The sequence below is a fragment of the Pleuronectes platessa genome, chromosome 16, assembly GCF_947347685.1.
Source record: "Pleuronectes platessa chromosome 16, fPlePla1.1, whole genome shotgun sequence".
In the NCBI taxonomy this organism is placed as follows: domain Eukaryota; kingdom Metazoa; phylum Chordata; class Actinopteri; order Pleuronectiformes; family Pleuronectidae; genus Pleuronectes; species Pleuronectes platessa.
The window spans coordinates 18,370,725-18,382,976 of NC_070641.1; the positions used below are offsets into that span (position 1 = coordinate 18,370,725).

The window sequence follows — 12,252 nt, forward strand, 5'->3', positions numbered from 1 at the left end:
ATGAATGGTTTGTGTCTGGCTTCTGTGATGAGAGCACTGTGGCATGGTGAACTGCCACACACCCATTTAGATTTAAGGTTAACTCGTTCTAGAACTTGATACAAATCACCTGACCTCACCAAGTTCAAGTTTCCTTGGGTTGTCAGGCAGTTTCTCCAGCCTCCTGATCGGCCCACAGACAACTGCTGATATTTACTTTGATTCATTGATGTAAATAATTGCACCTTCTGCCTTACAGTACCATTGTTTTCAATGACATCATGAGCTTTGAGCAAGGATCTGACACTGGAGTCCCTGTGGAAGACGTCAAACAGGCCCTAAGAGGAAACGTGAAATATGGTTATGTTGTGCAATAGTAGGAGTAGAATTGACGTTGGCTAATTATTAATAATCATGAAATATGATTATTAAAAATAATCAAAAATGATAAAGCTATTAATTAAGAAATGTAACACATTTAATTAGAAATGATACGGTTATCCATTAATAATAGTTAAAATAATTAATGAAAACAATAAAATTATCAATTAAGAATAATACAAATCTGTAATCATTGCTTATTGTCGCGGGCCACCACCCTGGTTACAGGGACCAACGATTCAATCTTTAAATATCAGTCTCAATGATATAAGTTATATTAATAATCTCAATATTTTAGTATTAATGATTATATAATAAACAATGAAGGGTTTTAAGTTCGAGCACAGGCAATCATAATCCAGCTGCAATCACATACATATGCACAAATAATCACAGACTACAGATACTTTAATTACAAAAGCATTTATTAAAAAGGGGAAATAAAGTTATAATGTTATTCAATGATTCATCATTTTAACAAGCTCCGATATTTCAAAGATAAACACAGCAGCAGCACTTATCACAATTCAGAAAATACATGTAAAACCGGCGGTCTACCTATGTATGTCTGTCTCGGTGTGTGTGTGTGTGTCTGTGTCAAAGGGTCTCTCTGTGTGTGTGTGTCTATGTGTATGCATGTGAAATAAAGTTAGTGTTATTTAATGATTCATCATTTTAACAAACTCCCATATTTCAAAGATAACAACAGCAGCCGCTTATCACAATTTAGAAAAACACATGTATTCATCTATGTGTATCTGTGTGTGTGTGTATCTGTCTGTGTCTATCAATGTGTCTCTGTGTCTGTGTGGGTGTGTGTGTGTGTGTGTGTGTGTGTGTGAGAGAGCGAGAGAGAGAAAAAGAAGGGGGCGTGGCGATGACACAGTCACGTGGCGACGTCACATCTAAGATGGCGGCCGATCATGATTCGTGGAATCAAGGCCTAAAAACTCTCAAAATGGCGGATTGACTACAAAACAAGATGGCGGAGCCGTTATGAATTTAGAGCCAGAATGGGAGGAGAGGGAGAGAGGAGGCGTGGCAATAATAGACTCAAAATGGTGGTTTAACTTGCGTTATTCAAAATGGAGTCTATGTTAATGACACCATGTGGCCGGAGCTCACACTGGTGGTCGTCACATGAATTACACCAAGGGATTTTCAGACAAAGAGAATTCTTTGTCTCTGCTTTGGCGTTCGGCCGCATGGCTTCCAGATGTGTCCAGCCTCTCTAAATATAGATTTAACTATGTTACATGAACTGTATTCTAAATACAGATCGGATGTGTGTATAAACAGGTTTAGGAGAAAAGAGAAAGAGAGAGAGACAGAGATCAGGAAACATCGTCAGAGACAACTACTAGCGAAGCAGGCAGTCAAGTTACGTGAGATTTATCTTTTAACAGATGTAAATCTCCGCACAATATCTCTGACGGTAACACGTTAAAAGGAAGCGACGGCTCGTTACCGCGCGCTTCTCGAAAACACAGTTGACAAAGGAACCGGATGTGACGTCTCGGTCCGCCGTGTAACGGCTAAAAACAGATCAGCGATCTACAAACAAACATACAATCAAACAAATGACACGCTAAGTATTTAAACTAGTCTCTGCCCAGACAATAAAGCCTCTTACTGTGACCTTCACGGTGTTGCGTGCGCGTGTCGCGCGGATATTCCGGAAGTCCAGTGAATAATCGTGGCCGCTCAAGCTTGGCAGCGCTGGCTCCTCTGTCGCAGCGGCGTCGGCTGGGCCGAATAGGAGCGGATTCGTCTTGCTCCTCAACGGGATGACGTCGTTCTTCTGCAGTGATGAACAGCGGTGGCACAGTTGTGTTGGAGATCGTGAAAAAGAAAAGTCTTTGTCTCGGCCGGCGAATGAGCTTCCTGTTGCGCGGCCTTTCAAGTTAAAACAAAAATAGTCTCTATCAAAGTAAGATCAAACTTAAGATAAAAGACAATGAAAGAAATGAAAGAAAATAACTCTGGTTGCCCCCTTTAGCAACTAAATCATCTGGAAAGACCCGGAGGGGTCTGTTGACGTCTTCAGAGCAGGGTAAATGGCTGATAAACTAAAAGTTAAAGTTGCCCCCTTTAGCAACTGAATCAGCTGAAGACCCGAAGGGGTCTGGTGATGTCTTCAGTGCAGGGTAAATGGCAGCGATTATTGATGTCTCAGTGGTTTTGTTCTACCTGAGAGGTCCTCCTCCTTGAGGAGTTGGTCATAGGATGATGCTGGCTTTAAGCCAATTGAGTGTCAGAGGTCAGATCAGAGTGGGCGGGGCTTGGAACTGAGCAGGGGTTTCTGGGAAAACCCCAGGACATTTTTCCACCACCAGGGGGAGATTCTTGAGCCTGCAGGAGGATGTTTTCCCGCCCAAAGTTTAACAACCCTTTGTTCCTCCCGGCTCCAGTGTCTGGTGGTCCCCCCGCGTGGCTCTGGCCCAACAGTTACAAGGTACAACACTGTGAACTTCGACATTAATTATAGTCTAATTTGAACAAAACAAAAACAATATTTGATATATATGTATTAGTTATCAAAATTATTATTGAAATTTGACAAACGTGATGTGGACATTTCCTTTCTCAAAAAACTAAATTAATTTTTCTCACATTTCTTTTTGTCTGAAGTCACGTGCTTTCAGATAACCACGAGAGAGAATGAAAGTGAAAGTTGCTCATGTCCTATATAAGGGAGTGTCCAGAGCCACAAACTCAAAGGAAAGGACTGAAGGGGAAACATTTAGGTTCCCATAAAGGATCAAGATATTTTTCTCTTGGGTGAGTTCTCCTCATGCTATTATAACCTCAAGTGTAAGTGCTATTTCAGTGTATTGTAATGATTAATATGTTAAAACGAACCCATAAATAATAATATGTTTATGATGATGATATATGTTCTTTCTGTTTATCAGAATCCTCTTTAAGTAACCTTTCTCTGCATGGTCATAAAACCAGAAGCCACACTTAAGTCAAAGAAAAGCAAAACAGGGGCAGAACAGACAATTTTTTATAAAGATTTACATAACATTTATTTAAAGTTATTATAATGACAAATGAGGTGCCAGATCCAACCTGAAAATTATTGATTAAGAGTTATGTTTATGAGTTTCAGATGCTCGATAGGGTTACTGTTACTACTATTGAACTGAATGGAATACCTTTTATTTGAGTTCATTGATATTTTGACATGCATTTTTGTGAAGCCCTTTGTAACCTTGTTTATAGAAGTGCTGTACAAATAAAGTTATGATTCAAGTTATTATTATTACTATTACTGTGTGTGTCAAGATAAAGCTAATTTCTTTACTTCATCAAGTCAATAAAAATGAAAACCCCATGGGGTCATTTTTCTCACGTAAAACAAAATGCAGTACATACTGCTGTTAATAAGTTGGTCAATAGGAATTTGACAAAGGAATTCTTATTCATAAAAAAAATAGATTTTTTGTTGTTGTATTGGCAGTTATGCTTAAAGGTTCAGGGTGTAGAAAGTAGTGACATCTAGAGGTGAACTTGCATGTTGCAGCTGAACACCCGTTACCTCCCCTTTCAACATGATAGAAAACCTGTGGCAGTCTTCAGTTACCACAGGTTCAAACTCATAAGGTGTTTAGTCTGTCCAGTCTGAAAACATGGTGGCCTCAGTAGAGATGTTCCTTATATAAATTTAAAGTACTTAAATATAAAATAACCATTCAAGGGTAAAGAAGGAATAATTTGTAAAATTTTGATAAAAGCACACTAGTGAAAACATCACTAGGATTATTTTATAATCACTTCCTTCCAATAGATATCTTCAACCTACATCTTACACACTGGACCTTTAAGTTACAATCTGAATGCATCTTCCTCCATAGGGGTGAATTCCTGCATTAACAACTAGTCAAAATGTCCTTCCTTGGAGCATTTGGATCAGGTGAGTCCTGTTACATTTCCAGTTTCAATAAACAAATGAACAATAACAAAAAACGTTCTTAATAATCATAGTTTGGTCCTTTTTCACCTTTTTCAGGACACTTTTTGGGGCCAAAGAGGGACGTGCCACCTCCTCCAGTTTCACCACCTCCTCCACCACTCTTAGAGGAGCCATGGAGGGAGGTGTCGGAGTGAGTATGATCTAACATTCAGTCAGTGTGTTTCCATTGTGTCCTCAGTATTTGTGCTTCTGCTGCTCAACACATGACTTAAACATCTTGTTGTTGTGTGTGTGACAAAAAAAAAATCACAATTGCAATATTGTGCAATTATTAATAAAAGTAATACAGCACTTTATTCTGATTGTTTAAGATTTTCTGTAATTTACAGGAAGTACAAGGAAAATCTTGACTTTGTGAAATCTTACCAACCTGAAAACGAACAAGTCAAACATCTCAGGATTCTGCTTCATGGACCAGTTGGTGCTGGAAAGTCGAGCTTCATCAACTCTGTCGACACCGTTTTAAGAGGCAGATCTGCTGGTCGAGCACAGACAGATGCAATCTCTGGGAGCAGCTACACCAGAGAGGTATGAACAACAGGAAAGGACAAAACTCCATTGAGGGTAACAAACCACAGAAATTCATTTTCAATAGTAGTTCACTGATGAAAATACAGAGAAACTTCTACTAATATTAACATGTCAAAACAAATGTTGACTTTATGTTTCATAGCAATAAATTCTAGTCATCACAAAATAAATTAAATGAAACATTAAATCTTTCTAAATCTGTCTGTTGATCATCTTAGTTCTTAAGGTTTTTCACTCCTTATAGATTTGCACCCATTTCAATTTCAGGTTAATGTGTGAACTAGAGGCCCAGAGTTTTAATCTGTGGATGTTAATACAAATCACCTTTCTCCAGCATCCCCACACATTCCTGATCGGCCCACAGACAACTGCTGATATTTACTTTGATTCATTGATGTAAATAATTGCACCTTCTGCCTTACAGTACCGGACCTTCAAATTTCCCAAAAGTCCAGGGGTCAAATACTCTTTTGTGTTCAATGACATCATGGGCCTTGAGCAAGGATCTGACAGTGGAATCAATGTGAATGACCTCAAACTGGCCCTGAGAGGACACGTGAAAGACCGTTACAAGGTACAACACTGTGAACTTTAACATGAATTAAAGTCTAATTTTAACTATTAAAAAACATTATTTGTTTTGTATTCATCTCAGTTATCAAAATGATCACTGAAATTTGACAATGTGATGTGCATATTTCCTGTCTCATAAAACAAAGTAAATTGTTTTTACAATTCTTTTTCAAATATTAAACTTTTGGGGCACATGGCAGCCACCTGTACATCAATTAAATATTGTGAACAATGTCAGGAATGTGTGTCACATTAACAATATTAGCGTGTAGGTGTGTGAGTGCACGAGACAAACAAATGAGGTCAACCATAGAAAAACCTTTAGCAACATTAAATATTATCTGATTATATTTGATTCATTTATAGTTTGACCCTGACCAAGAACTGACGGAGGAGGATAATGGCTACAACTCCCATCCCACTTTGGAAGACAAAGTGCACGTTCTGGTGTGTGTGGTTCCTGCGGACGTAGTGTCTAGGTTAAGTGCTGAGATGGTGAAGAAGATTAGAGAGGTCAGACTGGTAGCCAGTAAACTGGGTGAGTGCACAACAACTGTTTCTCTGCATGGACTAACAGTGTCACATTGGATTGTCTGAGTCAAAATACCAGGACACAAATGTTTGAAATACTGATCAGGTTTCTTTATCGACAGGAATTCCCCAACTGGCTATTATCACCAGAGTTGATGAAGCCTGTCCCGAGGTTAAAAAGGACACAAGCAATATCTATAAGAGCAAGTACCTGAAGGAAAAGGTACATTTTGGATTTATTGCACAAAATCATTTTTCAGCATATAAGTCATGTTTGTTCATCATTATACGATTACTGATCACCATAATTGTGTTACTTTGACTTAGGTTGAAAGATTCCACCAGCAGCTGGGCCTTCCAATGAACTGCATCTTCCTTCTGAAGAACTACAGTCATGAAACTGAGTCAAATGACAAAGTAAACGCTGCGATAGTGTGCGCACTGAAACAGATGCTTCACTATGGAGACGACTACCTCAACGACCTGGAAACATGAATTCCCCTGAGGCAAAAACACAGTATGCGATTTTTAGGGGAATGAGGAAATATTCAGACAATGTTTACTGTCTTTGCAAGCAGGCAAGCTTGAAGCTTGAAATATGGAATAAAAATGCATAAAAATTAGGTCCTAAAGTCTTTACATAATTTCTCTCATTGAGACTTTGCACAATAGCAGGACCATGCGCTGTCATTACGTCGTTAGCTTGGTGTGACGTCGTCACGTGATCTGGTCAACAACTCAGCTGTTGTGATGGTGCCTTCATGTGCCGACCGAAAGAAGTGATTCAAAAGCTCTCGTTTTTATTGTTGAATCTCAGTATTTAAAACATCACCTGCTCTAACAAATCAATTTTGCATTCCTTGTTTGGTCTCTCGTTCATTATGTTTATCTAAAAAAATAAAATAAAATCAGACAAACATATGATTTTGCTAAAGAGACGAACAGACAAATATTATATATCATGTATAATATAATCTTCTCTATCCTGCGCTTTACCTCTCTGGGGACTCTTTGTATTCTTTTTCAGTTTGACCAATATTGTGATGTACTGTTAATTGATGTTCTTGCAATACAAGTTGATTAATTATATTGTCATTGTTGGGTTTGTATCATGTATCACTGAGTTCCTAGTGGTGGGAAGAAATTAAGCAAAAATATAAAAAGTATACTCTGCAAAAAAATGTAAATCTTTACTGAGAAGACGCAGCTTTACAGATATCCCTTTCTCTACTTAGTTTTCAGTGTGGCATCATGCTCTTATAATTTTTCTGTACTGTCTTCAATAAATGTCTTCTTCCGGGACCCTCTCAGTTTTACTCTCCTTCTTCCTGCATCAGTCAGGACCAGGCAGCTCCAGAAGAGACCTTCTTGTTAGTGGAAAGTCACAGGTAGGTACAGTAAAGCTTATTGAACACATTTTAAGCTATATAACGATGACATTTGTGTGAGGGAGGCATAGTCATACACCCAGTTAGAATGATATATTCCACCACTGTGGAACCGATGTTGTCTGGATATATATATATATATATGTTTTTGTGTAAAAAGCATTTGTTCTATAGAATATATCTTATGATATTCATGACGTTGTATTTTCCAGCCTCACTTTATAATCAAAACAGGGCGAGGCACGAATACTGTGGTGAATGAAAATGCATGTGGCTCATGTTGCTCTAATGGCTTTAGGATGGATTGATGACGAGACACAGGGACTGACTGGGCCTGTTCACCACGAGCACACTGAGCAGAATACACTGTGGCACTGCATTCTTCTATATGATCAAAATACAGACTACAGAAGCACTGACACACTAATAATACTGGTTCACTGAAGAAGTATCTGAGCAGGTCTCGGCTTCTACTCAGAACAATGTTTTTTCAGGCTCTGTTGCCCACAAAGGAAAGGACTCATAGAATCACTTGCTGTTATCAACCGCTCATTATCCGGCCGGAGCGAGACCGACTTTTCTTCAACGTTAAAGTTATTGTTCTTGAATTCAATGTTGAGGTATAGGTGCATGTAGTTCGCGTTGTATTTCTACATCATGACATTAAACTACGCTCCATCAATGTGACACCTTTAGTGAGACTTAAAGTAGCAATAAAACTACAACAGTGCTTTGAAAATACCTTCATGGATTAAAGTAATACTTACAATAAAACTGTTTCAATGAGCCTCATCTTGACCAACTTAAATGCTGTTTAGTCAAGGGAAGTTATAATGAACTAAAATGTTATATTGTGGCGTGCACTCAGGGGTGTGTCCTCTCACCCAGTGGGTTGATGGGTAATGTTAGAGGATGTAGCTATATATACAGTGCCTTGCATAAGTATTCACCCCCTTTGGACTTTTCTACATTTTGTCATGGTATAAACACAGATTAAAATTTATTTCATCGTGAGTTTATGTAATGGACCAACACAAAATAGTGCATCATTTGGAAGTGGGGGGAAATATTACATGGATTTCACAATTATTTACAAATAAAAATCTGAAAAGTTTTGAGTGCATATGTATTCACCCCCTTTACTGTGAAACCCCTAACAAAGATCTGGTGCGACCAATTGCATTCACAAGTCACATTTGCAAGTCACATAATTAGTAAATAGGGTCCACCTGTCTGCAATTTGATCTCAGTATAAATACACCTGTTCTGTGACGGACTCAGAGTTTGTTGGAGATCATTACTGAACAAACAGCATCATGAAGACCAAGGAGCTCACCAAACAGGTCAGGGATAAAGTTGTGGAGAAATATGAAGCAGGGTTAGGTTATAAAAAAATATCCAGAGCTTTGAACATCTCTCTGAGCACCATAAAATCCATCATAAGAAAATGGAAAGAATATGGCACAACCGCAAACCTACCAAGAGGAGGCCGTCCACCCAAACTGAAGAGTCGGACAAGGAGAAAATTAATCAGAGAAGCAACCAGGAGGCCCATGGTTACTCTGGAGGAGTTGCAGAGATCCACAGCTGAGGTGGGAGAATCTGTCCACAGGACAACTATTAGTCGTCTACTCCACAAATCTGGCCTTTATGGAAGAGTGGCAAGAAGAAAGCCATTGTTGAAAGGGATCCATAAAAAATCCCGTTTGGAGTTTGCCAGAAGCCATGTGGGAGACACAGCAAACATGTGGAAGAAGGTGCTCTGGTCAGATGAGACCAAAATTGAACTTTTTGGCCTCAATGCAAAACGCTATGTGTAGCGAAAACCCAACACTGCCCATTACCCTGAGCACACCATCCCAACAGTGAAACATGGTGGTGGTAGCATCATGCTGTGGGGATGCTTCTCTTCAGCAGGTACAGGGAAACTGGTCAGAATAGAGGGAAAGATGGATGGAGCCAAATACAGGGAAAGCCTTGAAGAAAATCTGATGCAGTCTGCAAAAGACTTGAGACTGGGGCGGAGGTTCATCTTCCAGCAGGACAATGACCCTAAACATACAGCCAGAGCTACAAAGGAATGGTTTGGATTAAAGAATGTTAATGTCCTAAAATGGCCCAGTCAAAGCCCAGACCTCAATCCAATAGAGAATCTATGGCAAGACTTGAAGATTGCGGTTCACAGACGGTCTCCATCCAATCTGACTGAGCTTCATCTTTTTTGCCAAGAAGAATGGACAAACCTTTCCATCTCTAGATGTGCAAAGCTGGTAGAGACATACCCCCAAAAGACATGCAGCTGTAAATGCAGCGAAAAGGGGTTCTACCAAGTATTGACACAGGGGGGTGAATACTTATGCACCCAACAGATGTCAACTTTTTTGTTCTCATTATTGTTTGTGTCACAATAAAATTTATTTTGCACCTCCAAAGTACTATGCATGTTTTGTTGATCAAACGGGAAAAAGTTTATTTAAGTCTATTTGAATTCCAGTTAGTAACAGTACATAATGGGAAAAAGTCCAAGGGGGGTGAATACTTGTGCAAGGCACTGTACTTGCCGTATGGGGAACATGTGAGTTCTTCCTTGTTACTGAATAAACCACAGTAAACAGTACCTGCGTCTCTGCCTTTCCTTGTCTTGCCATATTGGTGACCCCGTTTTTTGGACATGTTCGAGGTAGAGGAGGATAGTGTCCCTTCCTCATCGGGGGAAGACGTATTTTCTTCCCCGGCGCCCGTGGACCGTGTCTCCACAACGACCATGGCGCCGCAGCTTCCGCGACCGACCAGCTCCGCGACCGACCAGCTCCGCGGAGCACGTTAAACTGCCGGAGTTTTGGCAGAACGACCCCGCGCCGTGGTTTCTGCACGTCGAGGCTCTTTTCCATCTGCGAGGAGTAACGGCAGACGACTCCAGGTATTTTTTGGTGGTCGCGGCTTTGGACCAGCAATCCACCCGGCGCGTGATGCAGCTCCTGCGAGCCCCGCCGCTGCGCGGAAAGTACGCCGCCCTCAAGCAGCTTCTCCTCCGGCGCTACAGCTTGTCAGCCGCGGAGAGAGCGGACAAGCTACCCTAACCCGGTTTGGGCGATGGTTCGGCAGTGGACCTGATGGACGAAATGCTGTCGTTGCTGGGCTCCGAGGAGGATGGTTTCCTTTTCCCGCACATCTTTCTGCGCCAGCTCCCGCTGCAGGTGCGCGCAGCCCTCGCCAACTCTTCTTGTTTGGCGGCCGGCGACTTCCGTGGATTGGCTGAGCAGGTGGACCGGATCCTGCTGACTTCGAGGAACGTCTCCGTGCAGAGTGTGGCCGTGGAGTCCTTGCAGCCGACGTTGGAGGACGAGGTTCCGGCATTGACGGCTGCAGTTTCCACCCGCAGGCCAGCTGTGTTTCTTCCATCAGCGCTTCGGCAGCAAGGCGCGCCGCTGCGTTCCTCCGTGCGCGTTCGAGGCACCGGGAAACGGAAGAGCCGGCGCTCGGTAGCAGCCGTGGGCGCTGGCGAGCAAGAGGAGCTGCTGTTCGTTCATGACTCCATATCAGGTAATCAGTTCCTGGTGGACTCCGGCTCGCAGAAGAGCCTTCTCCCTCCTGCAGCTACGGACCTCTCGGCCTGTGGCAGTGGTCCGCGTCTGACAGCGGCTAACGGTTCGGCTATAGAGACGTTTGGTACAAAGTCTGTGACTGTGTGTTTCAATGGACGCACATTTCTGTGTGACTTTGTTGTAGCTTCCATTACGGTTCCTATTATCGGAGCAGATTTTCTGTGCACTAATGGGTTGTTAGTGGATGTAGCTAATCGCAGGCTCATTGATGCTGTGTCTTTTTCGTCTTTTCCGTGTCAGACAGGGGGACCCGGGCCGTTAACACACGCTAATTTCGCGGCGTCAAAGGATGTCTTCCAGCGCTTACTGGCGGAATTTCCTTCGCTGACAACGCCCGCATTTTCTGCCGCGGTTACTAAACACGGCGTGGAACATTTCATTCCCACTGCGGGTACGCCCGTTTTCGCACGTTCGCGTCGCCTCGACACCGTGAAGTTAGCCACTGGAAGGAGGAGTTTGCTACCATGGAGCGTTTGGGGATCGTTAGGCGGTCCAACAGCCCGTGGGCTTCGCCGCTCCACATGGTGCCCAAGGCGGACGGGTCTTGGCGGCCGTGCGGTGACTTCCGCCGTTTAAATAACATCACGGCCCATGACCGTTATCCCATTCCGCATGTGCAGGATTTTTCGATTCGTCTGGCGGGCATGACAATTTTTTCTAAAATCGATTTGGTGCGAGGTTATCATCAGGTGCCTGTGCGGGCAGAGGACGTGCCCAAGACTGCAGTCATTACACCGTTTGGGCTTTTCGAGTTCCTGCGAATGCCGTTCGGCCTTAAAGGCGCAGCGCAGACGTTTCAGCGCTTGATGGACTCGGTGTTACGTGACCTCGCGTTTGTTTTCGTCTATTTGGACGACATCTTGGTGGCCAGCCCGTCGGTTGATGAGCATTTGTCGCACCTTAGGCAGGTTTTCCAGCGCCTTGATGGACATGGTCTCATTGTCAACACAGCCAAGTGCCAGTTTGGGCTGTCTGTCATAGACTTTTTGGGCCATCGCATTTCGTCGCAGGGTGCGGTTCCTTTGCCCTCGAAGGTGCATGCAGTTGCGGATTTTCCCCGTCCGGTCTCGGTCAGGTCGCTACAGGAGTTTTTGGGCATGGTAAACTTTTACAATCGTTTCTTGCCTCGTGCGGCCCAACTCCTGCAACCATTGTATGGTGCTTTGAAGCTTAAGAAAGCCAAGGACCAGGTTGACTGGACCCCTGTGAGGATCCAGGCTTTTGAGGGGGCTAAGGCTGCCCTGGCTAACGCGGCGCTTCTGGCGCACCCCGCGTCTCGGGCGCC

At 42.6% G+C, this 12,252-nt stretch overlaps 1 protein-coding gene across 2 annotated transcripts; it reads left to right on the top strand.

Annotated features, from left to right (window-relative positions):
* The first annotated feature begins 3,044 nt into the window (after positions 1–3,044).
* LOC128457968 (interferon-induced protein 44-like) lies at positions 3,045–7,276 on the top strand. Of its 2 annotated transcripts, none has more exons than XM_053442540.1 (8): positions 3,045–3,141; positions 4,221–4,279; positions 4,376–4,469; positions 4,669–4,867; positions 5,295–5,444; positions 5,810–5,981; positions 6,097–6,197; positions 6,302–7,276. In XM_053442540.1, the coding sequence occupies exons 2-8, from the start codon at positions 4,252–4,254 to the stop codon at positions 6,467–6,469; spliced, it is 912 nt and encodes a 303-aa protein (XP_053298515.1). In that variant the 5' UTR covers positions 3,045–3,141; positions 4,221–4,251; the 3' UTR covers positions 6,470–7,276. The 2 variants fall into 2 exon arrangements, with proteins under 2 accessions (XP_053298515.1, XP_053298516.1); XM_053442541.1 differs by having other exon boundaries at positions 3,075–3,174.
* Positions 7,277–12,252: the final 4,976 nt, after the last annotated feature.

What these genes read in the sequence shown, in the direction of transcription:
- LOC128457968 (XM_053442540.1), top strand. Translation starts at nt 4,252, where the DNA reads ATGTCCTTCCTTGGAGCATTTGGATCAG. An exon ending in CCATGGAGGGAGGTGTCGGA is followed by an intron (nt 4,470 to 4,668) that starts GTGAGTATGATC and finishes TGTAATTTACAG; the next exon opens with GAAGTACAAGGAAAATCTTG. An exon ending in ACTGGTAGCCAGTAAACTGG is followed by an intron (nt 5,982 to 6,096) that starts GTGAGTGCACAA and finishes CTTTATCGACAG; the next exon opens with GAATTCCCCAACTGGCTATT.